This window comes from Vanessa cardui, chromosome 11, assembly GCF_905220365.1.
Source record: "Vanessa cardui chromosome 11, ilVanCard2.1, whole genome shotgun sequence".
NCBI lineage: Eukaryota > Metazoa > Arthropoda > Insecta > Lepidoptera > Nymphalidae > Vanessa > Vanessa cardui.
The window spans coordinates 5,672,808-5,700,719 of NC_061133.1; the positions used below are offsets into that span (position 1 = coordinate 5,672,808).

At 33.4% G+C, this 27,912-nt stretch overlaps 2 protein-coding genes across 14 annotated transcripts; one reads left to right on the plus strand and one right to left on the minus strand.

Annotated features, from left to right (window-relative positions):
- Window positions 1–46: 46 nt before the first annotated feature.
- On the minus strand, window positions 47–2,970 carry LOC124533784 (sugar transporter SWEET1). Of its 2 annotated transcripts, XM_047109295.1 has the most exons (6): window positions 2,179–2,970; window positions 2,000–2,077; window positions 1,696–1,922; window positions 819–994; window positions 605–743; window positions 47–131 (listed from the first exon to the last, which is right to left on the minus strand). In XM_047109295.1, exons 1-5 carry the CDS (start codon window positions 2,253–2,255, stop codon window positions 636–638), a joined length of 666 nt encoding a protein of 221 aa, XP_046965251.1. In that variant the 5' UTR covers window positions 2,256–2,970; the 3' UTR covers window positions 47–131; window positions 605–635. The 2 variants fall into 2 exon arrangements, with proteins under 2 accessions (XP_046965251.1, XP_046965253.1); XM_047109297.1 differs by lacking the exon at window positions 47–131 and having other exon boundaries at window positions 563–743.
- Window positions 2,971–3,049: 79 nt separating this feature from the next.
- On the plus strand, window positions 3,050–27,894 carry LOC124533449 (GATOR complex protein Iml1). Of its 12 annotated transcripts, none has more exons than XM_047108708.1 (27): window positions 3,050–3,374; window positions 3,451–3,588; window positions 4,006–4,175; window positions 4,443–4,709; window positions 4,804–4,946; window positions 5,252–5,439; window positions 5,510–5,987; window positions 6,671–6,819; window positions 7,517–7,714; window positions 8,250–8,405; window positions 9,704–9,859; window positions 10,539–10,553; window positions 11,460–11,677; window positions 12,036–12,220; window positions 13,145–13,334; window positions 14,226–14,423; window positions 15,572–15,652; window positions 17,981–18,066; window positions 19,899–19,970; window positions 20,560–20,758; window positions 21,072–21,177; window positions 21,941–22,156; window positions 22,762–22,922; window positions 23,498–23,666; window positions 24,840–25,071; window positions 26,700–26,796; window positions 27,656–27,894. In XM_047108708.1, exons 1-27 carry the CDS (start codon window positions 3,332–3,334, stop codon window positions 27,857–27,859), a joined length of 4,515 nt encoding a protein of 1,504 aa, XP_046964664.1. In that variant the 5' UTR covers window positions 3,050–3,331; the 3' UTR covers window positions 27,860–27,894. The 12 variants fall into 12 exon arrangements, with proteins under 12 accessions (XP_046964664.1, XP_046964672.1, XP_046964665.1 ...); XM_047108716.1 differs by having other exon boundaries at window positions 22,795–22,922; XM_047108709.1 differs by having other exon boundaries at window positions 17,984–18,066.
- The last annotated feature ends 18 nt before the right edge of the window (window positions 27,895–27,912 follow it).

The window sequence follows — 27,912 nt, forward strand, 5'->3', positions numbered from 1 at the left end:
TAAAAGAAGCTAGCCAGATGGTATATAGGTGTATAAATCTACAACCAAACTAAAAGAACACAATTTGTCTTGCAAACTTTTATGCCCTTTTTCCTAGTCAGGTAGCCAGCAGCTCTGTGCATTCTCCGTGGCTATATAAAGATTAAAGGGATGCTGTCTATTATATTATCATCTTATAAATGTATGAGACCAAATCAATGACTAATTTATAGTACACAAGAAAGAAAACATACTATTAATACTATTATTTGAACTTTTTAGTGACAAGATTATCTTTAAAATGTATTCCTATTTAGTAAAAAGTAATTGAAATATAAGTTTATACATATAAGCTAAATAGATTCATTAAAGGAAACAATTATAATACTTAAACTTATAGCATAAATCCTCATTTGTAGATCTATTTTGTACAATATGTATTTCTTCAATGACAAAAACATTTGCTCATTTGCATTTTTTTTCTATTTTATGTAAACAATGGCACCAGAAATATGCTTAACTTGAATTTATTTAAAAAGATTAGTCTTCTAGTCATCTATTAAAATATATGCATATATTAAAGAATAATTACTTTTGCTAAGAATTATTGAAAATAACTATTTACCTCGCATTCTTCTTTCATTATTATTTTTTAATTAAGCTAGAGTTGTCTTAGATATAAGAGGTGAAGATGGAATACTAGGAAATATCACAAACAATGAAAGCTGTGCCAAGGCCAAAGCACCACCAATAAAATTTGGCACCTGAAAAAGAAACACATATTAGACACTCCCATTATAATTAAAGTATAATAATTCTATAGATTTAAAACAATTTACCGATAGATATACATCCTCTTCTATTACACCATAGACAAACCAAAGACTAGACACAATCAATGACATGAATATCATTGGAAAAGGAAGACAATCCGTACATTTTGTTCTAATAACATAAAAAAGTTTGATCATTGGTGCAGCTATTGTTAACAAAGTAAGAGAACATGCTGATAATCCTGAAAAAAAAGTGTATATTTTAAAAACTTAATGGTGTACTCTTAATTTATTGAATTAGCCATACTTTAAACTTATAACTTTCCGTTTAAAATTAACAACTAAACAAATAATCGTACTAAGTGACATAAGGTGTAATTTTAAGGTGTAATTAATATGCAATTTATACCTCTGGTTTGTTAATAGTAATTAATATCGGTTATATAGATATCTGTCACGGTGGTTTTCGTATTTCTGGACTGTTTGATAGGATAATATATATTTGAAAGCAGACCATAATTAAGTAAATTAGATTAGATAATTTAGTTTATTACAAATAAATAATTAACTCCACTGTAAAAATGATCTTTTGCATCACTAAGAGGTCTTAAATAAATTTACAAAATAAACAAACAGTATTTGTTGGGAATCAGTATTTGTTGGTCAATGTAGCAATTTAATTTTAAGCATGTTTTAACCAACCAATAGAACTGAAATTTAACAATACAAAAACAAAATATTCCTTATTCTAGTGAACTCGTAAAAAGTACTTATGGAACATGTTACACTATGGAATCAAACGGAAAGTTACCACTGGTTTAGAACATAGATTCTACTGAGAAGAATCAACAAGAAACTCAGTAGGCAAAGCTTTATTTTATTAATATGGGATTAAGTAAAAAGTTACTTTAAATAATCTTTATATAATATCAAGCATACAAACCTAATCTATTCAGTAGTACTTCATTATCTTCCTCAATTGACATATACCCAATTGTGAATGCATATATGGTAATAGACAGTAAAAATTGCCTTAACACCGATGTTTTCTTGAATGTATAAATATAAAATACTATAACATACGAGACCATTAAAGTTATACCAACAGTATTAACTAAAATTATTTTATTGTCCTGTTTTGTCAGTCCATACAGAAGCCAGAGACCCGATCTGTAAGAATAACAAACCATAAAATTTTAAGGCACGATTTTCTTATTAAATAATATTACAAAATATATTTTACTCACGATATAAACCCGCATATAAACGGTAAAGGCGAAGATTCTGATGTTGTACCATTAACCACATATTGTTTGCAAACGAGACTAAAAGAACAAAATAAAGGTAATATAATGTACATAGCCTCTTTTATGTAAATTAATTTAAAATAGAACAATTATGCATTCAAATCATAAATAACACGTACATGCCAGATAAAAATTGTAGTATCGTAGTTATAACTGCTAAACTTGACACAAGATCTTTTAAATCTGATAGGTACATCTTCTATAATTCATAAATTATAACTTATTTTATAAAGGAACAATACATTAGCTGATTATTTAAATATAACAAAACATTGCGCCGAACTTAATATGTAAACATTTGACGCGCATTGTGCACGTCAGTCCAACGTCAGCCTTCAAAACCTTCTAACACAGATTAGATGCAAATTAAAATAATATATGTAATATATTATGTTGACAGCCTTAACAATATTTATTTCATTTAGTCTAGATTCGACAAACGATAAATGCATGGCATCTTTAAAAAAGCTAGAAGTGTAACAGTAAATGGACATGATACTTTTGCTCTCCAAGTCCTAAGAGAGATTTTACCCCTAACCCCTTGCTCCGAAAAATTTAATGTTGCATATTGTATGCAAACACATAAAGGTTTGTGCTAAGTAGTCGTTAGTTACAAGTTCACGTCTTCAAAATAGAGTCGAACACTATTCATTACTTTACTTCCGGAAAATCAATAGCATTTTCAAAAAAAAAAAACTTTTAATTAAATACAAATTTGAAATTATTCGAAGAAATATGAGGACTGTAAAACTGTTATAGTGTTAACCTGAAGATTGTCTTCTTAAAAAACACAGATTTCAAAATTAAATTTGTATGCCTAATCTTATATAAATAGTTCGAAGGATGTTTGCGATTGAAAATATTTGTTTTATATATTGTATCTCCGAATGATGCGACGAATACATAATCGATTATATACTCTGTGTAATCGTTGACAAATGTAGTAAATAATTATATGACATATGACATTTAAAAATTATACATCAAAACAATTTATTCTCTCTGATCATAAATTAAACTTTTGTCTTTAAGTATATTATTGAAGTCTATTTATGAAATATTCCGATATTAATATCATTTACCATCCATTAGTAATTGATTGTTTAATGTCGTTATGATATAAATTATTTATTTTATGATAATTAGTGCGTAATCATGTTATTGTAGTGAAATGAAAAATGAAATTGATAAACATGAAGTAAAAAAGTTAATTTAATAGAAAATAGTCGACGGGATGTGTTTATTTTTATTCGTTTTAACAATAAATTCAACATGAAGTCCTTTAAATTAATTGTGCATCAATCTAGTTTTAGCTGTAAGTGTTTTATATTAATAAATAAAAAGTTACTAGTTTAAAAATATGATATACTAATGGTGTAAAAATTGTTTAGCGGAAGACCTTATAATCAATCTAAAAGATTATCCAGGATTAAAGGAAAAAGATATAATTGAAATCTATCATCCAGAAAATGACTACCCTCGACTTCTTTTACAAGTTACAAAGGTGGATGCACCGGGCCGAGGGAGAGGTAATTTTGCTGTGTATTTATTTAAATAAGATTGAGAGTGTAATACCATTATATATCGCAAGGAACTAATATTAATACTTTTGTAAATTAAGAACTTTTTACTTGCATCACACATTAGCAATTATACTTAATTTATTATTGAGTTTAGAATACCTGAGGGATATTTTTATGGTATACAAGATTATGAACTTCTGGGTACATATGAAAGCTTACTTTAATGTTCGTTAGCTGACAATTTATAACAAATTGCTTTTCGGACTAAAGCAATCATTCAAAATCTACTTCTACTTTTAAAAATATAGTCAAAATATATTAATTGTTTTGCATGACTTACCTTTTCCTATTACAAAATCCAAGACACAGTTGTATCTTTAATATTTTCTACATATTTATAACTATAGTTTAAAATACCCTTAGATACCATCAGTGTGGAGCAAAGCATAGCCACAACATTTCAGTTGAGAACCTTTGCTGATGTTTATGTGAATGTCGTAAATGTAGCAGACGTTGCACTAGATTCAGTGGAATTGACATTCAAAGATCAGTACTTAGGAAGATCGGAAATGTGGAGACTGAAAAATCATTTAGTAAGTTCACTCACTTAAATACTTTTATAGCAATTCATAGAATATAACTACAATATAAAAAAAATATATCATATTTACCATTATGCTATTAAGAATGCTATAATTTGTTATAATTTGTTATTATTGCATTTTTCACTCTTTAAATTGTAAAAATGAATAAAGGCATCAATAACAAATCAATTTGAATAAATAGTTTTTATCTCAAGTAGTTATTTCATAGTAGTTACTTTTTAAGGTTCTGTATATAAAAAAATTGTGTTGTTTTAGGTAAGCACATGTGTCTACCTCAATAAAAAGATTGAGTACTGCGGTGGGGCAGTTCGATGTCAAGTATACGAAATGTGGTCTCAGGGCGACAGGGTAGCCTGTGGTGTAATAACAGAAGACACAAAAATTGTATTCAGATCCTCAACATCAATGGTTTATCTGTTCATCCAAATGTCATCAGAAATGTGGGACTTTGACATTCATGGCGATCTGTACTTTGAGAAAGCTGTTAATGGGTTTCTTGCTGATCTTTTTACAAAATGGAAGGTATAGTTATAAATATATTAATTGATGGTGGTATTGTTTTTATTTTTATTTAAATTCCAGTCATTAAGGTTTGTTTTTGATTATTTTATTTCAGAAAAATGGCAGCAACCACGAAGTGACAATTGTTTTGTTTTCAAGAACATTTTATAAAGCCAAAACTTTAGAAGAATTTCCTCAGCATATGAAGGAATGCCTACAGAAAGATTATAGGGGTAGATTTTATGAAGATTTTTACAGGTAAGCTAATATTGCCACACATTTTTTTTTTATAATTTCAAAAAGAAGGAGTTATTGTCCCTTTATTGTGGCACTGCATGTTAAAGTACTTCCTGTTAAGGTAGAAAAAATAGAGTCCAGTTAGGACTATGAGAATATTCATTTTAAAAAATCCTGTAACTTTCCCTAATGTTGGGCTTTAACCCAGGACCTTGGAATCTACAGTATTGTATCTAGTCACTAACCACCAACCAGGCAAATATTTTAAACCATTAAAAACTTGGATAACTCTAAAACACATAATATATATAACTTACACTTTTAAGGGTGGCAGTACAAAATGAGAGATATGAAGACTGGTCAAATGTATTACTCCAATTACGGAGGCTTTTCACAGACTACCAAAAGATAGTGTTGCAGTATCACGAAAGGCCAAATATGGAAATCCCAACAGCCATAAATTCAACGGCAGCTCAAGGAAATTTTCTTGAAGTTCTTAACATGAGTTTAAATGGTAATAATAATTATTTTTCTGTAAGTGAGTGAATCAATGGTCATCTAATGGTAATTATTTGAATTTCCAGTTTTTGAAAAACATTACTTGGACAGATGTTTTGATCGTACTGGCCAGCTAAGTGTTGTGATAACACCCGGTGTGGGCGTGTTTGAGGTGGACAGAGAATTGACAAATGTCACTAAGCAGAGAATCATAGATAACGGAGTCGGCAGTGATCTTGTGTGTGTGGGAGAGCAACCTTTGCATGCCGTTCCACTACTAAAATTTCACAACAAGGACAGCAATCTCAACTCTATAGATGATTATTCAATGCCTCACTGGATAAACTTGTCTTTCTATTCGACTAATAAAAAAGTCGCCTATTCAAATTTTATTCCAAGAATTAAATTACCGCCGAGGAAAAGTCAAGAACCTCTGAAGAAAATGTATGAGGATGAATCAAAAGGGAAGTTAATAAAGGAGGATGATTACATGCACAATTCGATATTTGACTATGATGCATATGACGCTCAAGTGTTTCAGCTACCGCCAGCTCATAGCACGTGGTTAGTTAAAAATAAGTTTTATAAAATAACTAAATTTTTGAGTAAAATATAGATTTATTTATTTAACTCTTTATTTCACACCAAATATACATATATTTTCTTTCAAACAAAATTGGCCAAGCAAAAGGCGGTCTTATGGCTTATAAGCTATAAGCCATTTCTGCCAGACAACCTTTGGGTTAGAAGGATAATGCGTATGGAAGACGGCAATATAAAGCAGTAAAAACCTACATTATGAAATAATAACAAATATAAATCAATAAATATAGCAAATACATAAATACAAAAAAATACTAATAATTAAAATATAAAGCGGATTATAGATATTTATAAATAAGTCATATATACATACATATATCTGTATAGTATATGTAATAAAAAAATAAATGACGATAATAAATGTATTTATAATCTGTGTAAATATTTCTATTTGCACAATATTAGCAAAGGCTCATCATATGATAGCTGCTGCATTTTTGGTCCCAACTTTTCTAGTTTATTATAGCATATATAAGTTAAATTTTTCACACTCATCTGCAACTAGCCTGTACAGATTTAAAAAAAAAGTCTTATAAAAATAGTTTTTACTGTGTTAGATACATCATTGTAAGAGAAAGTGGTAAATATATAGAGTGAATTAAAAAAAAATTTTTAGTCTTACTTTAAATTGTTCTTGTTTTTAGTGTGCAGAGGGTCGCCCGTACTAAAAAAACCTCAGTTGCCGGCTTAGAAGGTATAAGCAGGCGAAGTCCGCCAGCTTCTTCAATTCATCACAGAAAAATGTCCGACCCTGACATCCATCACAGCCTCGGATCTGATATTTTATCGAGCAGTAAGTTTTATTCAAGTTCATCGCCGATATATAAGATCTTTTTTATATATTTAGCTACTGTGGAAGCAAAAGGTCGTTTGTAGTAATGGTTTCTTACGAAGAATAATATCAAAACTAAATAAAAAAATTAAAAAAAAAAATTACTTCAGCAAAAATCATCTGTTAAAACATTACTATACTATGTATTAGAAAACTTGATCCTAATTTCACACAATGGCCAATAATGCGAAAATGGATTTTGCGCTTAGCTAGAAAATATTATTAGTATTTTAATGTTTTTAATCGCTTATTTTTAGTTAATTAATATAGGCACGTCATGAATTGTATAAAAAATAGTTGGTATTTTTAAAAGTTAATTTTGGAATGTACATGAAATTTGTCTCGTGTTAGATTGTTATGCCAATGTCAAAATATTATTGTAATCCGATCGCCTGTTGCGCGGCGACTCATTGTTTTTTGGTCGCACGTAATTTAGGTACTTTGATATCTTCTAAAATATATATTTCACGATAAAACGTAATATTTTTCTAAATTCATAATTAATGCCTATTTTTTCTTGATTGTCTGTCCAATTCAAGGTCAAACTCGTTTATTTGTATTTTCGTTAATAGCAATTGTTTACAGTTCCTAGTACTGTGACTAAATCACTAACTTATTTATTGATATTTACAAATAGAATCATTTTTTTAATTTTCAGGTAAACATGGGGTTAGCGAGGTCGGTAGTGACGCAACGGATTCGCCGATATCGATAAACCGACTTTCTCCACGAAGCTCTGTGTCCAATAAGCCGGTGATACGAACTGGGCGGGCGCTCATTAATCCCTTCGACCCTTCCCACGTCACCGTCAAGCTAACGAGCAATCGGCGTCGCTGGACTCATATATTTCCCAAAGGTGAGATGGAATTTAATATAAATGTATTATATGTTTCTTTAAATAAAGAACAGGACCAAAAATTATACAGGTTGTTTAATCTGGATCCCAGTTGTCAGGACTTCTGTTTAGTTTGTGTATTAGTTAAATTCAGATTTGGGTGAATTTTATGTTTTAATGAAATGATCTGTTATACGATTATCATTACATTACGTTAGTCATAGATAGATGATAGTCAGGATTTGCAGTACCTTACTTTTATAAATATTAATAACTGATTTATGTCTCTATTACACTCATAAATACACACATACATACACACAAACGCACACAATGGAAAGCTAATGAGTAATAATAATGATCAAAATCAAAATAAAGTTTATTCGAGTGTGCTTTTACAAGCACTTTTGAATCGTAATTTAACTATTAAGTGAAGCGAATATTTCCACAGCTTGCATCCGCTCTTTTAATGAACTCTAATACGTCGTAACATTCACTCTGTTATTTTAAAGTTAAAGGCAATTAATACATGTACTTGTTGCGCATGCGCATGCAGGTCCAACCGGTGTGTTAATACAGCAGCACCATTACCAAGCGAGGCCGGCGGGGGAACCGGCTTCAAGACCGGACGAACACCGCTCCGAGAATAACATAAGCAAGGAAAACGGCTCCACTATCAACAATAATAATCATCCTGTATATCAAGTCGATGGTAAGCACAGAACTTAGATTATATTTCGAACATAATTATAGTCTGTTCGCGTTAAGAATGCAGTGAGTTGTCATTGTTTACCGGCCTGACTCCGCCCCCTTTGACCAATCAAATCTTTTCAAATTACAAAGTCAAGTTCACATTTAATTAATTATTAACTGATATTTTTATTTTTATAATTTAAATTTTGTTTATTTATAAATTTATATTTAATTAATTCAAGCTGTACACGTAATAATTAATGTAACCTATAGCTACAAGATGACGTTATGTCAAAATATGTAAATTTCTACATCGCGATGGCAAGATTCGCAAACGATTGTATATAGTGTTAAGAATTTTGTTGGTTAATACCCCGATTCGATTTTTTATTTTAATGTGTATTTTTTAAATTCATTATACTTAGTCTTTAAAACAATTATAACTTTTTGGAATTTTAACACAAATATGCATACACCTTCACCCTGCTGTTAAAAAAGATTTGATTGGTCAGGGGGCGGAGTAAAGCCGGTAAACTATGACAACTCACTGCATTCTTAACGCGAACAAACTATAGAAATTTACTTGTTGATAGGGCTTTGTGCAAGCCCGTCTGGGTAGGTACCACCCACTCATCAGTTATTCTACCGCCAAATAACAGTACTCAGTATTGTTGTGTTCCGGTTTGAAGGGTGAGTGAGCCAGTGTAACTACAGGCACAAGGGACATACCATCTTAGTTCCCAAGGTTGGGGGCGCATTGACGATGTAAGCAATAGTTAATATTTCTTACAGCGTCATTGCCTATGGGTGATTGTGACCACTTACCATCAGGTGGCCCATATACATATATTTTACGGTTCACAATATTTCGCCAAATTACAATCTGACTAGACAGATTGTAATCTAACGAGTTTTTTAATCTTACGGTAACATATAAAAATCTTCCTTTACTTTTAGTAGATATAAAAATTAAGAATGCTAATTTTCTCACAATAATTTGATTCATGACCTCGAGGATAAACGACAATATTGATTATAAACTAATTTGTGCCTATCGGTATTTGAATCAATTTTTATTAGGTAGAAGTCAAATTTATAATTAAAGCTTAAAAGGAGGTTTTATTATATATTAAATTAGCTTTGCTTTATATAATCATTAATTTACCTTTAACTATATAAAAATAACCTAGCAGTGTGAATAAGATAATAAATAACAAGGAACTAGACTTACTTTTTAATTATTTTTTTAAAATGCCTGTTTATAATTTAATATATTTCAATTATTTTTTTGTGTTACATATGGCAACATTATTTCAGGTAATGTAATGGGTCGTAAGCGTATGATAAGCACTTCAGGAGCTTTAAGCATTCTAGGTACCGCTTTAAGTACTCCCTCCACCACTAATAACGCCTCGCTTGCGTTGTTATGGGGCGCCACGGGAGAGCAGGAGTGGACGCCGGCCTTAACTACCGGTAATTATTGAATATTAATTACTTTTTAGTGATCATTTTATGTGAGATGTTAATCTATTTAAACTAGTTCCGGCTTTATACTGTTAAAATAAAGGTCTATATATACAACATTTAGTTAAAGAAAAATTCGTTTTTCTGGCTTAGGAAATCAAAATTTTCGGCTTTTCTCGACTTTTATATGCATGTATTATACATATAAATCTTCCACTTAATGAAAACCGCATTTAAATCTGACGCCCAACTTAAGAGGTCTAAACGTACAGACGACGAGAAGCGACTTTGTTTTATATTATACACAGATTCTATTTAAGGCATATTTGACTGTTCTAAGAAACTAAGGAGTATTTATATTTAATTATTATGTCAGTATTTATTATTAAAAATAGAGAATAAAGTAAGAACAGTTTACTATTACATCATTCAAATGATATTGTGCAATATGTGCGTATATTTATATGTGTGTAAACAATGTTATTATATTTATTATTTATAAAAGAACGATGTATTTTGACCGTACTCTCATTATTAATAGTAGACATCTTGTCCCGACTTGTTATCGTACAGTTGATGATGTAACGCCTCTTCATCCATAACTTATACTAAATGTTCATCTCATTTTTGATGTTTCATGATATCGTCGCATTGAAATCTTCAAATTCGGATCGAATGCGGCCCAAAGCGAACCGAGCTATAGGTTTGATATCCCATTCATTGGATTTGCATCAGTAGTTGCCGCAAACCCTTGATTAAAAACAATCTATTTAATTTTGGGGACCCTTTCCACTAAATGTAAACCGCTTTTTAGTTTTTTAGTAGCAAATCCAATATGCTATTCGTATGGAACGAACTAGCCTGGGTATAGAAAGAAAATCAGCTGGTTTGTTTCGATAGCAATAGGTCACAAGTTTAATTATTATCACCAACAATGAAATGAAAACTCTTTCGTCGTAATACTAAGCTATTCATAATTAATAGAATGGCTTCGAAATTTAAATTTGTTTTTTTTTTTTAAATAAACTTGTGATCAACGCCTTTGATTAGTAAACATGTGCTTAAAAATGTGCCAAATAAAATAACACCAGTTATATGCTTAATAAGTAAATTCATTTATATATTGTTGATTGAAAGGAAGCATGTCACAACGTTATAATACAGAACCCGCTCTTACTACATTTTTGTTAATGTTATAATTGAAAAAAATACACTGTCTCTTTTCTTCAAACGAAATATAACGTTGGATGAAATGAGACATATATACAATTTGATATACTTTTAATAAATTCTATGTATCTGGCCGTAACACAACGATTTTAATGATAAACGCTTTGGGCCTTTTTCGGTAGCATTCGAATATATGTTTTTTATGTCATCATGTTAATAAAATACTTCATTGTTCGATTTATTTTTATAAGCTGTTTCTGCAATATCTTAATCGAAACGTCGCACGGCGTTTAGCTTATTAATTAGTAGTATTCTATTTTTAAATCATTGCTTTTTGTACTAACAGTCGCTTTGATATACATTTAAGCTCAGCACAACTTTAAATCATAGAAATATGACGTGTACGATGCACAGTTCCTCAAAGTTTTAATCTCTTTAGGTGTTGACTGGAAATCCCTGACTATACCAGCGTGTCTTCCAATAACGACCGATTATTTCCCTGATAAGAGATCACTGCAAAACGATTACCTAGTATCAGACTATAATCTGTTGCCGGACGATGTGAACGCAGATTTCGCTAAAAACAGGGCTATATATAAAGAGCCCCTTACGACTATGGAGGTTTTCAAAGAGTTGGTTTCGCAACGATTGGCGCAGGTAAACATTTAAATTTCTTCTATTTTTTAAAGATATGTATTGTTTAAACATTTCACACGACAATTTTTAATCAATAACACTATAACATACAATTAACATACAATAACACATTATTAAGTTTGGAGCGTTTAATATACATTTCCAGTTCGTACGACTTTACCAGAAGTAACGACGGTACCACAAACACCCAGACCCAAGACAACATAGAAAACTAATGGTAATCTACATCGACTCGGCCGGGAATCGAACCCGGGACCTCAGAGTGGCGTACCCATGAAAACCGGTGTACACACCGCTCGACCATGGAGGTCGTCAAATGTCGTATGTGATGTTGTCCTATATTTATATTTACTGGCAGGGCTTCCAGCTCATTGTGGGCGTGAACGATAGTGAAGTGTTGGAGTCTCACTGCCCGTCGCGCGTGGCGCCGCCCAGCTGCCAGCCCGCGCACGCCGCCAAGCGTTACTTGCTGTCCATCGGCAGGATCTTCCACAAGCTCACGCTCGTCGGTTCCACCATCACCGTCACCAGGTACCGTCCGAGGTGAGTGCGCACGGATCCTCCGTCCAAGATCAGTTGACTTAACGGCAACATATACTTGTAAAATGATGATTCGAATTGACTTAAAAAAGCTTAATACTAGTTTGTTATAAGTGAACTATGAAAGAGGAAAAATTACATTCGTACGAAATTTGCCTTTGTTATTCGGTGCACTAAATTGTAGGACGCTTTGAGAAGAGAGAAAGGTAGCCCAAATTTGCCAATAAAGTATAATAGGCTATTTGACAATGCGAAAAATAAATTTGAATTATTGTAATCAGTGTATATTATGAGTTTAAAAATGGTTATTTAGTAACGAAACTTGAAAATAATACTTAATTTATTCAAAAATCAATAAATAAAAATGCATTTTTCCAAACGTTTGTCACGTGACACAAAACGCTCCTGATTAGCCGAGCTTATGATGAAGTCACTTTCTTGTAAACCTTGCTTTTCTACTATGTATACCACAGATTAAAATACAGTAAAGTGACGTCACCGACTTCATTGCAGCGCCATATCGTCCAAGTAGCGTTTTCGCGCGTTATTTAAATATGGAATTTTTAATATGATATATTTCGGCAAATATGTACTACAAATAAAAATATCTATATCTATCTTTTACTGGGTTCCTTAACCTCTACTAAATATTATAAAATGGATTTTAAAAACCAGTCAAATAGCCTATTACATCAGACGAGTATCTAACTCGTCTTTTCACCGAATCTCTTTACGTCGAATATGTCAGTCATTTCTAGTCATCTTGACTTCAGTTTGGTCCTAAGCTTACCTATTAGAAACAAAAATGTTATTCTCCCAAAGATTGACTGATACAGCATGCGTTCTAGCATTAACTCTATATTAAGCACTATAATTTGGTAATACATTTTTTAATAAAAAATATAATCTTATTTCAAAAATTTTCAGACATCCCTATCCCCCCTTCAACATCCACTACAGATATCGCTTCCACGCCCCGAACCACGACACGTACGAAGTGTCGTGGGTGTCGTTCACCACAGAGAAGCTTGAGAACTACAACTGGAACTACATGGACCATTACATTTGCACGCGAGGCGACACCGACTTCGCTCTCGTTGAGGTTGGTTCGCAATATGTACGTATCCAAACGAAACTAAAGCCTTGTGACCTGGCTGAATTCTAAAACCAACCTAAATTGACCCGTAGGTATCGTTAATAATTCGTATGTATTACCATAGAGTATTTAAGCGTTATAAGCAATCGTCTTCACTTGTTAAGGCCTTGTGTGGTACGGTATAGTACGACACAAATTAGATGTAGCATCGGAAAATGCAATGGAAAGAAAATAAAACCGATTACTGCCGATTTACACGACCAATAAAAATAGCTCCCTATCGCGCCATTCGACGCTATTCGTCGCTATAGATTCACGCGTCAGAGAAAACAAGTGCATGTAAATCGACGCGTCAAATTGACGAATATATTCGGTCATATGATATTACAAGTTGTTACGTTTGTGCAAAGATCATATTCGCGTGAGAAATAAATATTGATAATTTGGGATAGCGCACTCAATTCGGATGAGATCGGTTTTTACGAATTTTGCCGATGCGACATCTAAGTTGTGTCGTACTATACCTTAAATATTTACTATTCAAAAACGTAGATTTATAATACACATGACCGTTGAAATAAAACTAGTTAAAACGGATTTGAATCGCGTATATTAATTATTTTCAACATCCCGACGTTTCGAGCACTTTACAGCGTTCGTGGCCACGGGTAGTCTGGCGAATTTTATTTGATGTTTCCAGTCCGTACTAGTTCACATAATGATGTCTTATTCATTCATTCATTCATTCATTCATTTCAATGTGTGATAATCGAGAAAATTTAAGAAAACATTACACATGACCGATTTGATTTGCTGCTAAATTGTGTCTGCCGATTCAATTGCAAAGTCAAATGTATTAATATTGAATAAATAACCAACAGAAATAGTATATAAGTTAATTATCAATTCTAGCCTCTGAAATATTGGCGGTTCCGTACTCTTCTCCTGCCGCTGATCAACCCAGCCACAAAGACGATTCTTGAGGACGAGTCGACCCACTGCGACATATACCCGACCCCAACACGCCAGGACCTAGATCACCTCACCGAAGGGTTTCTAAAAATGACAGAATCATATTTTAACAAAGTCAAAAGACCGAACAAGCAAAGGGTAAGTATTACAAATAAACGTTTCAACGAGAAATTGTCTAAATATTCAATTAGTGTACGATATACATATATGTAATGATTATGTAAATAATTCGATATACTCTTAATGTACTTAGTCATCTAACAAGTTTGGGCATGAGAGATTAAATGCACCCGAATGTACACTTAGACCTCGATGAAGCACTTGCATGCGTTTTAGTAAATAAAAAGCACAATTTTGCAATTAATATGTAATACATAATTATATAATATAACTCAAACATGAAATTTTAAGCCCGTGACGTCACACTGATTTTAATGTCTGGCATGCCACTATATAATTTCGAACAAAATTTTCAGTCTCAATTTTTTCACAATGCCGCAATACAATATGAAGAGTTTTGTCTGCATGTGTGTATTTATTTATGTGTAAATTTTATTTTATTTGCATTCCCCGTACTGAATTTCCTGTTTGAGTGAAATTTGCATGACTAAATAATTATCTAATGCTTATTGTTTGATAAGAATTTGTTTAAAGTAGTTTTATTGATAGAAATCAAATCGTTCGAGTCATCGATGATTATAAACATTTACCACTAATACGCCTCAAAAGCCCGGGCCATCAAATGACTTGTTGAGTGTCCGATCTGACGGAGGCAACAATAACAAACGACGGCCCTACAAGTTATAAATAATTATTTTCAAAACAAAAAATAGCTAATTATTTTACAAAATGTCAGAAGTGAAACTTTTTTGGTCAGAAACGTTTTTACTAAAGCGTTACATACAGAAACGTTGCAGTCAACAGTGGCGTAGCTATCGTAGGGCAGGTGGTGCAGTGCACCGGGGCCCCGGAGTTCAGGGGGCCCTCTAAACTAAACCTTAAGCGTCTGAAGCTAGAAAAACACGACCTCGAGCACAAGATTTCTTATTTGGTATCTATAATTTTAAGGGGTAATTATTAGTTAAAGAGGGGGTGAGGGCCCGATTCTATTTTATGCACCGGGGCCCTTACTCACCTGACTACGCCACTGCCAGTCAAGTTTGACGTTTATTTCCATCGCCCCAAAGAGGTTTCACTTCACAAATTGTAATTTTACATGAAGTAGGGCCGGAGTGTAGTGGGGGATAGGCCACATGGAGGTTAGGAATACACCTGGGATGCCGCAGGTGGCGACGACTTGCGGCTCGTCGGAGGCGGCCCTCACGAGGCGGCGCCACTCCACCTCCAACCTCACGCGGAACGCGCAGGTACACGGGACTCTAGCCCCTCCGCCGTCGTCATAACGTCTACACTCGCTCGCATCTCTGCTCCGGATATACACTAAACTCCCGATTATCGAATCGAATATCGATTATAAATATCGAATTTGGCAATCGACCCAAAAGAGCCGTATAAGAAAAAAAATGCCTTTAACCAATAATATATTAAACTGTAGATTGTATTTAACTGTCACAGCTAAAACACATAAAAATATTTGAATGCCATAAAAAAAATACACGAAATATCTATGGATATTTTACAAAAACAGTAACCCGGCCACAGATAGTCTTGAGTTTTCCGTATTATTTAATTATTCGCAGGAATCAGCATCAGATCGAATATCCTCGGACAAATTTCAGCTGATTTATTAATTGGTAATGAATTTCGTACACTTACAATTCAAGTAAAAATTTGAGGGTATTTTTTATGTCAAAGATAAGACCAGAGATGCTAGAGTTGGATATATTGTCGTGATCAAAGAGTAAAGAGCGTTTTAATAGAATAGGCGATTATTAATTTGAACGCTTTGTTTAGACAAACACTTACGTAGCTAGCAGGACGCCTACGAAGCTACAGCCTCAATATTTAAAAATAGAATAATTTTGGGAGATGTTTTTTTGCATTGCGAGATCTTTGTTTATTTTTTTCCCATTTTCACAATCACAGATTGTTTTGTTTTTTTTTTTTCACTCAATATGTATTAGGTGTAAATTTCTATCAATTGCATTTTGTTTTTTTTTTTTGTTTTTCTTTTCGATAACTATTAAAATATTATTTCCCAGAAAAGAGGTTTTTTGCAGACGTTATATTATTCATTAAACGTTGTTTTCATACTAATTTTAAGTATTGTCAACTCGACACGTGATAGTTATATTTAGAGGTTAGGGTTTTAAAGAAACTTTATAACAATTGGTTGGTTTGGAAATAGCTTAAATATTAAAACTATTAATAACATTACGCCATAGTATGTAGTTGACAGAGTAATAGCGTTCAAAGGTCGCACCAGATATCCTTACAAGTAAAAGTAGAAAGCACATTCGAGTTGATACCATTCATAGTAACCTATAGCTTATCATACCATAATATTAAAGTAATTCGATTATGTTATATGCGTACATATAGCACTGCTTATAAAAATCATGTAAAGCGTTGCACGGACTGCTCCATAAAATGTAATTACGTTGGCTGGCTTCTTTTGTTTATTTAATGAGTTCTCTTAGATCAGTAAAGGAAACTCTTTTTGAGATGATATGTCTTAATTATATAGTATTGATTATATTGTTATAAAGATCACTTTCGTCTCAAAACCAGTTGCATTTAGTACAAGTTTGATTAGAAGGTATATATGTAAAAGTATGCTATGCATATAATGATAATTATTGTTTGACGTTATTTTTATCTGAAAATGAACTTTTACTTCTTGATGAATTATTTTAAAATAAATTCAAGTTAATATTTCAGATAATAATTCCTGTTCTAATAACCGGCAAATATCTTGATAATTGACCAATTGTTTCTTGTTTGTCTAGTAATTTTGCACGCACCGAAAAAATAATCTCACGAGATTGGTAGATGCAAATAAGGATAATTCCAACGCCAGTAGAATCCCGATTATCCGAATATTCGGAGTCATTCATCTCAGCTCTAATTAGTAAAAAAAATAATTTAAAAATGTTTTGACGAAGCAACAAGGCATGTTAAGTTAGTACACCGACAGTGTACTCCCGCTCTCATTTGATGGCGGGATCTAAGTAAAACCCACTACATTTTATTTAAAATATTTATTGATTTGCTGCGAAATTGGTTATCCGGAGTTTCGAATATACTGAATACCCCTGGTTTTATTTGATCCGGATAATCGGGATTTTACTTCTATCGTATATTTTATCTACCATAATAAAGGTGAATGTTCAAGACGTTTGCTGGTGTGTGTATATATGTATAGTACGACACAACTTAGATGTCGCATCGGCAAAATTCGTAAAACCGATCACATCCGAATTGAGCACGCTATACCAAATTATCAATATTTATTTCTCATGCGAATATGATCTTTGCATAAACGTAATAAATTGTAATATCATATGACCTAATATATTCGTCAATTTGACACGTCGATTTACACGCACTTGCTTTCTCTGACGCGCGAATCTATAGCGACGAATAGCGTCGAATGGCGCGATAGGGAGCTATTTCTATTGGTTGTATAAATCGGCAGTAATCGGTTTTAATTTCATTCCATTGCATTTTCCGATGCTACATCTAATTTGTGTCCTACTATACGTAGTAGTGTGACGTTAACGCGTGTGGTGCAGCAGGGCGGGGTGTCAAGCTCTCCGTTCCGAGAGCGCGTCGGCAGCACTCGGCTACCGGACCGACCGCGGCTTCGGATCGAAGCCATGTCAGTATCATTTACATGAAACGCTGTTTGATTTCAATGACAATGCCGGAATCTATACCGGCTATGTGCATATTTGGAAATGTTTGAACCCTATATTTATTCGAACGGACGTTCATATACGCAGCTTACAGAGTAAACACATAAGCATTATGTCCCCCCCCCCCTCCAGGCGACCTTTCTATTTCTTTCTCTTTCTCTCCGTTTTCTTATATTGTAACTGTATAAGTTATTTTATTTAATGACAATTTTGTTATTGTTATTTATTTATTCTCGAAATGTATTCTATTGTGTCTTATAGTATACATCATAATACATGGCGTAAGGAATTTCATTCCAACCGGAAGTCGCACGACACCTGTCGTTTTTTATCTGAGTAATACAGCATCCTATCTTCTTATCGTAATACCTAATAAAATATTGGTTCAATAACATATTAATTCTCAGATTGTTGTAAATTTCATGTTATATCTAATAATATTATTCATTTTACAACTGTAATTACTATTAATATTTTACTGATATCTATTATAATTATTAATTTAAGCTGCGATCGCTATAATTAAGTTGCAAAAAGTATTCGAATACATCTGGAATCCAAAAATTTTAGAATACGTAAAAATGATTTTTTTTTTGTTAAATAATTCAAACAATTTACACACAAACAGTTGATGATAATAAAAAAGGTTACATTAAAATTTTGGTAATTATGTCGTCAGGATCTGGCATTGTCGTTGAATCATTTATTCTAGTCCTTTATTTAAGCACATTCTTATTTCAAAATACGAACAGAAGTGTAAATTGTGATTACCCTTTGTATTGTGTATTCGATATGTATCTTAGATATTACCGGTTAAATGCTTGACTGGTAACGTTCTGTAGTAAGTATCGGCTTTGTTTGCTTGCCTGCATGCTATAGGGGTTTAGTTGGTTTCTTTTTATCGTTTTACTTATTTCATTTCATTAAGCATTAACCTCCCTTACAGATCGGTAGCGAAATTTCGTCTATTACAAAGTTTATCTTTTATAATTTGCATTCTACTATGAAAAATACTCTCGTTTTAAATGCTTATTTATAATTTATATCTTTTAAAGTTTTCTATTTTATATAACGCTTGTTAAATTTTCTTGAATGCTTGTTTTTCTTATCCTTATTGACTCTTTCATTCCAGCAAGTATCACCCACTAAGTCACTAAATTCTAGTCAAGGGATCAAGTAAGTAAGCTGTCAGCTTTCATGATTCATCTAATTGCTGGGTAACTGAAGTTTGTTTGATGGTTAACGGCTGTACCTATAGATGTCATAAAGTTTGTGGATAATTAATTAAAAAATACTGTCTTCTTCTACCAAATGATAAATCAATGATGAGAGAAAGAGAAAAAATAATGTTACTCAACAACGTTTCGAAATATGGCCATCTTATACAAATGACCGATTCTTATTTTAAATGAAATTCTTTTAGTTGAATACATACAGTAGCCTGAATTACATCTCTTACGCATTTTCTTTACCGGAGCAGAATTCGTTTGTTTGTTATTAAATTATATTCTAAGTTTAATTGCATCTGATTGTACCGTTTGGGTACAGATTATTTCGCAAATGTCACGATGGCGTTTCTTGGTTACAGTGACAGGACATCCAGCGTCAAATATAACTTCAGATACCCTAAAACTGTCGAAGTTTTTATTTAGTATGCCTTTTTTTTCTTTATTCATTATAAGTTTTCTTTGCTTGAGATGCTTTAGCAAATGGTTATTTATTTATTTTAATTTACTCGCGACCATCAACACTGTCAAAACATATTTCTGTAGCTTAATTAAATTAAACCTTTCAGAGCGGCGGCAAAGACTGTTCTAGAAAGATCGCAATCTCAGTCCGGTGAATGCGATGACACGTACGATGATGGGTTGGTATTATCCATTGGTATTATGGTATTGGTATTATTGGTGGTATGGTATTATACTAGTATACGTCCGCGACTTCGTTCGCTTCTTAGGGCGTTGATTGTCATGTGTTAGGCAAAAAAAAGTAGCATATGTCTTTTCAAACGAGTCCATAGTATCCAGGAGTCGAGATGGCCCAGTGGCTAGAACGCGTGCATCTTTACCGATGATTGCGGGTTCAAACTCAGGCAAGCACCGCTGATTCATGTGCTTAATTTGTGTATACAATTCATCTCGTGCTCAGCGGTGAAAGAAAACATCGTGAGGAAACCAGCAAGTGTCGGATTTCAAAGAAATTCTGTGACATGTGTATTCCACCAACCCGCATTGGATCAGCGTGGTGGAATGTCTTCCAAACCTTCTCCTCAAAGGGAGAGGAGGCCTTAAGCTCAGTACTGGGAATTCAGGCTGCTGTTGTTATGTCTTTTCATGGAGTTCAAGTTTACTTCATACCAAATTTCATGACATTCGGCTCAGCGGTTTGATCGTGAAATAGCGACAGACAGAGCTACTTTCACATTTATGATATAAATATAGATTATCCTTTTTCAGAGTTATAGAACCAAAGTTGAAAGCGAATGCAACGCTATTGGAAGTCGTTGATCGAATGCGTCATCCGAGTTTGGGTGTAGGGTTTCTTCAGCAGACCGTTAGCTTGCCTTCGCATACATTTGTCTCAATATATGCAATTCACTGGCTTCAGGCCAATATGGAAAATATGACGTACGAAAAGGCGACAAGCTGTATGGAGGTAAAGGTCTTAGGCTTAGCATGTTATACTCAATTATACATCAGGTCAATAAATAAATAAATAAATATGAGACAATATCACATACAATACTTTGATCCCAATGTAAGTATCTAAAGCACTTGTGTTATGGAAATCAGAAGTAACGACGGTACCACAAACACCCAGACCCAAGACAATATAGAAAACTAATGCTAATCTACATTGACTCGGCCGGGAATCGAATCCGGGACCTCGGAGTGGCGTACCCATGAAAACCGGTGTACACACCACTCGACCACGGAGGTCGTCGTTATTAATCGAAGTGCATTTTCAGAGACTGCTCCGAGATAAAATGATTTGCCACGCGTCTGGTGATACTCTGAAGCGATATATTGTCGGTTATTATATGTATCACATACTACCGCAAAAGAAAGATAAGGGTGAGGCTTGAGCAGCGATTTGATTTATTATATTGGTAACGATTCGGTCTCAGTTACTATCATTTGTTGACTGGGGAAAGAGATAGAAATATTCTTAGGTCCGTTAAGTTACTTTAGCGTGAAAGAGATAGCAATTGATAATCTAAAAACAATTATTCCTGTGAAATAATTGGGTTTGTGTACAACCGAAGATTCGAGATAGCCCAGTGATGAGAACCCGTATATTAATCGATAATTGAGTTTGATTTCTCTAGTTACTGAATTTTCATTTGCTAATTTTGTGTTTCTAATGCATTTCTTACGCGTCGGTAAAGAAAAACATAGTGAGCTAACCTGCATGTGGCTAATTCCAAAGAAATTATGACACGTGTAAATCCACCAACCCGCATTGGATCAGCATGGTGAAATATGCGCCAAATCTTCCCATTAAAGGGTTAGGAGGCCCAGCAGTAGGAATATTACAGGCTGACCAATAGAAATAGCTCCCTATCGCGCCATTCGACGCTATTCGTCGCTATAGATTCACGCGTCAGAAAGCAAGTGCACGTAAATCGACTCGTCAAATTGACGAATATATTAGGTCATATGATATTACAAGTTATTACGTTTGTGCAAAGATCATATTCGCGTGAGAAATAAATATTGATAATTTGAGATAGCGTATTCAATTCGGATGTGATCGGTTTTACGAATTTTGTCGATGCGACATCTAAGTTGTGTCGTACTATATTTTTTTGTTTATAATTAATTTATTTAATTTAAGAACTAACTGACTACGTAAAGCCATTGGGTGATTTGCAAAGCTTTGAAAACGAATGGATGGAAGTCGAGGTTTTAGGGCCTCGGTCGCCTCTGTTGACGTCTGAAACGGGCGCCATAGATATTTCTGGCAACAGCACTGCGACTGATGATTCAGGAATGCCAGCGTTTCTTTGCGATAACATCGACCCTAACTATATGCATATGGAGAATGATGATTGTAAGTGATTTATTTGGATTTATTATAAAATGTCAACTAAACTTTGAAATAATCATTATTGATCTTTCATATTTCGATACACAATTCTTAATTAACCATACTTAGAAATTATTAACCATAAGTGACCTAGACATGCCCTAACTGAACAACAATGACCTTTTACGTGTTCTAATGAATATAAAGGTTAAAAGGTCATATGAGTTTCTTTGTATAAAATCTATTTATATGTAAGTCGATACTATCTTCAACTTTTTCGTATTGATTTTGTGTTCAATGCATATATTATAACTTGAAATTGTGAGACGAAATATGAAATTGATTTGATTGATTGATTGATTACTTTTCTGAGTATTAAGGCAAATTTTTCAATCACCAATAAAGATGATTTATTTGATAATATTGGTATCGAAATAATCGATCTAATTCTTACGATTTTTAATAATGATGAATGATTTTTAATATAATTGAAAAGTCGGCCTTTTACAGAAATTGACGATTATTTCAGAGATATATAAAATATGTATTTAGTTTGTATGATTTGTTTAAAAGGGAAACGCAGGAGATGAGTAGTGTACATGTATTTAATGATGAATCTGAAATTTTAGTGCCATTGTATAAAAACACTCATCTCGATATAGACGTGAACAATAAGAGTGATCGCATTGAGTGGGGACACGCCCGCTATCAGGCCACCTTCCGCCCCGACCAAGCGTATGAGATGTGCATCCAGTGGGCTATTGCCAGTGGGAACATAGTCGCTGAGTTGGTAAATACACAAATTTCTATATCAATCATCAAATATATTTAATTAAATAATTCTTTATGAACCAGAAACTCGGATTTTTTACCATTGTTTTCTATTACTACAGTTTTAATTAGCGCAACTATGATAGAACCATAAACTACAGAGGATAAGCATAGACACGTATTTAAAATAAGATGGCGATATTTTTTATCTGTAACAGTTATGTCCTTCATTTATTAGAAAAAGTATGTTACACTTAATTTGGTGGTAGGCCTTTGTGCAAGCCCACCTGGGTAGGTACCACCCATTTATCAAATATTCTACCGCCAAACAGCAATACTCATTATTGTTGGTGAGTGAGCCAGTGTAACTACAGCATAAGGGACATAACATCTTAGTTTCGAAGGTTGGTGACGCATTGGCGATGATAGGAATGACCACTTACCATCAGGTGGCCTATTTGCTCTTCTTTCTACCTATTTCATAAGAAAATGACTTTGCGGAACATCATTAATATATTAATGACAAATCTTTTCTTGCATACATTAACTATAATTACATTTCATGAATATGCGATGTGCCCTTTTTTCATGCAGATAATTGGTTGGGCTCGCAAAGCTCCGAGTTGTCGTCTACAAATGGTCCCAATCCCAGCTGACCCTCTAGCATTGCCCTTCACTGAAAAGTCAGACCCCTTAAGGGGACCTATATATGTACCATTAAATGAAGAACCGTTGTTGAGGGGCAAAACGGCACTGTTTGAAGGTAACGATAAATTTAATGGATTTTCTTATCGTCAGGATCAAATAAAAACACGAACAGCTTAGTCACGTAAGCATAAAGTTATTGTAATGTAAGTTGACATAGGTCAGGAATTATTATATATTTTATATATATAACTTTTTAACGTATAAGCACGCTATAACGGTGTTATACTTTGAACTAGACAACAAAGCATGTTTATCTAGTGACTAGATATATCGCAGGTACCGATTTTTTAGATTCAAACCACACATCGGACCGATAAGAAATGTATGGTCTTGAAAATTCTAGTAACAGAGTATGTAAAGTATGTACAGTCCGAGTAAGAAAACCTTCGTCAGTTTTCAAATTCATTCCTTTGTCAAGTCTTAAACTCTTAGGACCTTTTGAATCTAAATATCAAATCTTGCTAGGCAATATGTCATTCTCGGTCGGTAAAGCAGATTATCGCTCATACTGAGCACACGAAAATAGATCTTAAGGTGACGAACCTTTTCTTACCCCGACTGTACCTTGTATGCAAATAAAGCCGTTGGTTCTGCGTCTGAAATCTGTCCGTTCGTGAGTGTCCGATTATAAAATTGAAGCAATTGATAGTGCGTACCTATGGTTGCGCACAAATTTGTGCAATATGATGTGTAAACCTAGGTTGGTTGAACTCTCTTGAAATCGCTCAAATCGAAGTCGTCACTTTGTTAATGGCGATAAAACTCGACAATTTTAATGCAATCAGAACATCGGATTTACTTCTAATTTTATACAAACTTGTCTGAGTTGGTACCGTCCTCTCTTAAGTTATCAGCTTTAACCGTCCACAGCAGTGCTGTGTATTGCCGCGTTTATATGCCTATAAATGCCTTTTTTTTCTCGCTGCAATAACTCATTACTCGCTTCCCCCACGTGATGGAAAGTTGGGGGGTGGTGTCACTCTCCTAAGCCGTCGACGACAAAAGCGCCCAATTACGCCGGGTTTACCCACTAAATAACCACCGGTAGCCTCTCCGTCTTTCGGCGGGCGCCACGGGATCGTTTACGCATGTTACCCTGACGAGGCCTATAAGAGAGATATAAAATATGTAATATATTGTTTGACAATGTTACCGGACCACTGGGACCACTTACTGTCAGGTAAAGTTACAATTTCTTTAACAGCGTCTGTAATCATTCTTATGACAGGTTTCCCAGAGGACACGTGGCTTGAAAGATTATTCCTGTTCCAAGAAGCGATAGTCGGTCGCTTTGGGTTCATTAAGTGTACGGTGGAGAGCACGTCTCACGCCGCGGGTGTGGGCGACCATCTCTACGTCCACGTGACTGGGAACATGTTCATACTCATCCCGACGACGGTCAAATCGGAACAGAAGGGTCTCAAAGCGAAGCCGGTCAATAAGCCTCTCAACTCCAGTAGGTAAGTAATGAAATGCCTCGTATTTAATCATTATATTAAAACAATTATCATAGTTAATTGTTAATATTGTGTGCGCGCGCACACACAAGTAAATACGCATTCATTCTCCTTGTCTTTTATTGTTTTTATTTCTATGTGTATAATTTGGTTACGTTCTCATATATATATTTTACCTTTAAGAAGTTAATAATGGAAAGCACACTGGTTCGTTGTAGCACATTCTTTTGCTTATCACAAGAACCAGGGAACTCATTTTAATCTGTAAATTATTTGTTATGAATAAAGCATATTATTATTATTATTATTTATAGTTCGATGTGACGTTTTGTTGATGAGAGCTTTAATCATAAGTTTATTATAGTACGACACGAGTTAAATATAGCGTCGGCAAAATTCGTAAAACCGATCGATCCCATCCGAATTAATTACGCTATCCGAAATCATCAATATTTATTTCTTATGTAAATATGATCGTTTCCTACACGTAACAAAATAATAATATTATATGACCTAAAATGTTCTTTAAGTTGAAACGTCGATTAACATGCATTTTCTTTCTCTTGTTGAACTGACACGAGAATCTATAGCGACGACTAGCGTCGAATGGCGCGATAGGGAGCTATTTCTATTGGTTGTATAAATCGGCAGTAATCGGTGTTATTGAATTTGTCGATGCTACATCTAAGTTGTGTCGTACTATACGGTATTCTCGTGCGTATTTATTTGTATAGCAAAAGTTACCGATGTCAGTGTTCTAAGGATAACATGTACCGTTTTATCGGACTATGGGCTAATGGGCTCTTTGTCCGATTAGTAGATGTCATAAAAGTAATATCGATTAACAGCTACTAACTAAGCGTTCCTAAACTATTCATATAATGAAAATATTCGTTCATAAAGAAATTTTGAAGTTAACCCAATAAATAGATAAGGCTGTCTTGGTATATTTGCGAATATGAATAAATGTTTTATTTTTTAAACCCTATTTGCTACACGACTGGGATGGAAAGCTAGTTTAATCTTTGTATATTTATTTATATTGAAAATTTATGCTCCATTCGATACTTTGTTTGATATAAATAACAAGGATATTTTCAGTCTAAATTATTATTTCGACATATTTATAACATTTCAATAAGTACCTACATACATGAGTCGTCTGGACGTTCAAATGGCTTCATAGAAAAACATTAGCAAGAAATATTTAAATTTATTTTTTGGGGTCATATACCTATTATCACAATCTTATACGCTTCGTTTTAAGAATAACCTTACTGTAAACTTTGAAAACATGACGCAATGCGGTACACCAAGTTCACTGATCTCTCTGAAGGACTGCGATCGTTCGACGATGGTTGCCGCCGTTCAATGAACTTGAAAAATAGCAACGTTTCAATAACGAACTACATTACCAATATATTTAAAAAAAAGGAAAATGTATATTGTGAAATCGTCGTTTCAATTTGAATAATGATACTAAGTCTTTAAAATCAGGTTTTTAAGATGAATCACATTTCTCTGAATTTGACTAATACGCACAATTATTTCTAGAAAGAAATGATAAACCAGTTTTCGTTCGACTTTAATATTTACATTGATTTTATTTGACTGAGTAATTTCCAACACAGATATCCTGTTCACGAGGCAGCTCCCAGTCCACACGAGGGTTACATAACTCGACACGTCAGCGGAAAGAATAAAGACGATTATGACAATAGCCGCCGGGTAAATATATATACATATAATATAATTCGAGTGTCTGTATGTAATATTAAAATAAACGGATTTTACTCAAGGCATATGTATGTATGTATGCACGGTACATATACCAAAATATCATTTTTTACAACATTTGTCTGTCTGTTTGTTCCGTATAATCTCTGAAACGGCTGAACCGATTTTGACAGGACTTTCACTAGTAGATTGCTGACGTAATAAAGAGTAACTTAGGTTACAGCAATAACTTTGTTGTTCAATTCAAACGCGCACCAAGTCGTAGGCACAGCTAGTAATAAATTAATGCATACAATGATTCCCTCCAGTTGGGATCCAAAAACATAACCCGCAACTGTTATTTTAATATACCTATATAAAATAGTATTTTTCAACCATACTAAACTCAGCTCAATTTCATGTTCATCTCAATCGTATATCGTAATAAAGTTCTTACAAAAAAAATAATAATATTAAATCGGTTAAAAGCAAAGATGTCAAAACAAAGGTATTGAATTGCCTTTTGCTTTGCTTATTTACCTAAATTTTACCAAATGATTTTTATCGAATTAAAATTTGCTTCATTTATCTATTTCGAAAATATTTTTATAAAATACTTAAATTGAATGTAACACATTTATAACTGGAGAAATAATAACGAGCTGTCTGTTATCATTACTTTATATAGCTATTTCCAACTATGGAAGTTGTGGTGACCTACTTTGGTTAACATGTATTTTTTATAATGGAATATATAACAATTTTTTTATAACGAAGAAAAAACCACAGATCGAATTTTTATATATTTTTAAAAATGTGTTCTTTTTTTAATTTTATATGAATAATTTAAATTGTAACTTCTTATTTTTAGATGGGATTTTTGTGGTCTTGGAATCATATGATATCTAAAAAGTGGAAGTGGTCTCAGACTCCGGCAACTGGAGACGAGAGCTTCCAGATGCGAATGTTACGTGACTTCAAGCATTTCTGTGCTAACCACGAGCAGAGATTGAGCCAATTCTGGGATCAGTGCTGGGAAGTTCGAGAGAAAGCAAAAGGAATTAAGTGTTTCTAATTGTTACTGAAATTCTAATAAATTGTTGTTATAATTTTTATGTTTTTATTTTC

What these genes read in the sequence shown, in the direction of transcription:
- LOC124533449 (XM_047108708.1), top strand. Translation starts at nt 3,332, where the DNA reads ATGAAGTCCTTTAAATTAATTGTGCATCAATCTAGTTTTAGCT. An exon ending in GGAGACTGAAAAATCATTTA is followed by an intron (nt 4,176 to 4,442) that starts GTAAGTTCACTC and finishes GTGTTGTTTTAG; the next exon opens with GTAAGCACATGTGTCTACCT. An exon ending in ATCTGATATTTTATCGAGCA is followed by an intron (nt 6,820 to 7,516) that starts GTAAGTTTTATT and finishes TTTAATTTTCAG; the next exon opens with GTAAACATGGGGTTAGCGAG.
- LOC124533784 (XM_047109295.1), bottom strand. Translation starts at nt 2,255, where the DNA reads ATGTACCTATCAGATTTAAAAGATCTTGTGTCAAGTTTAGCAGTTATA. An exon ending in AGTACTACTGAATAGATTAG is followed by an intron (nt 995 to 1,695) that starts GTTTGTATGCTT and finishes CTTTTTTTTCAG; the next exon opens with GATTATCAGCATGTTCTCTT. An exon ending in AAGAGGATGTATATCTATCG is followed by an intron (nt 744 to 818) that starts GTAAATTGTTTT and finishes TTTCTTTTTCAG; the next exon opens with GTGCCAAATTTTATTGGTGG.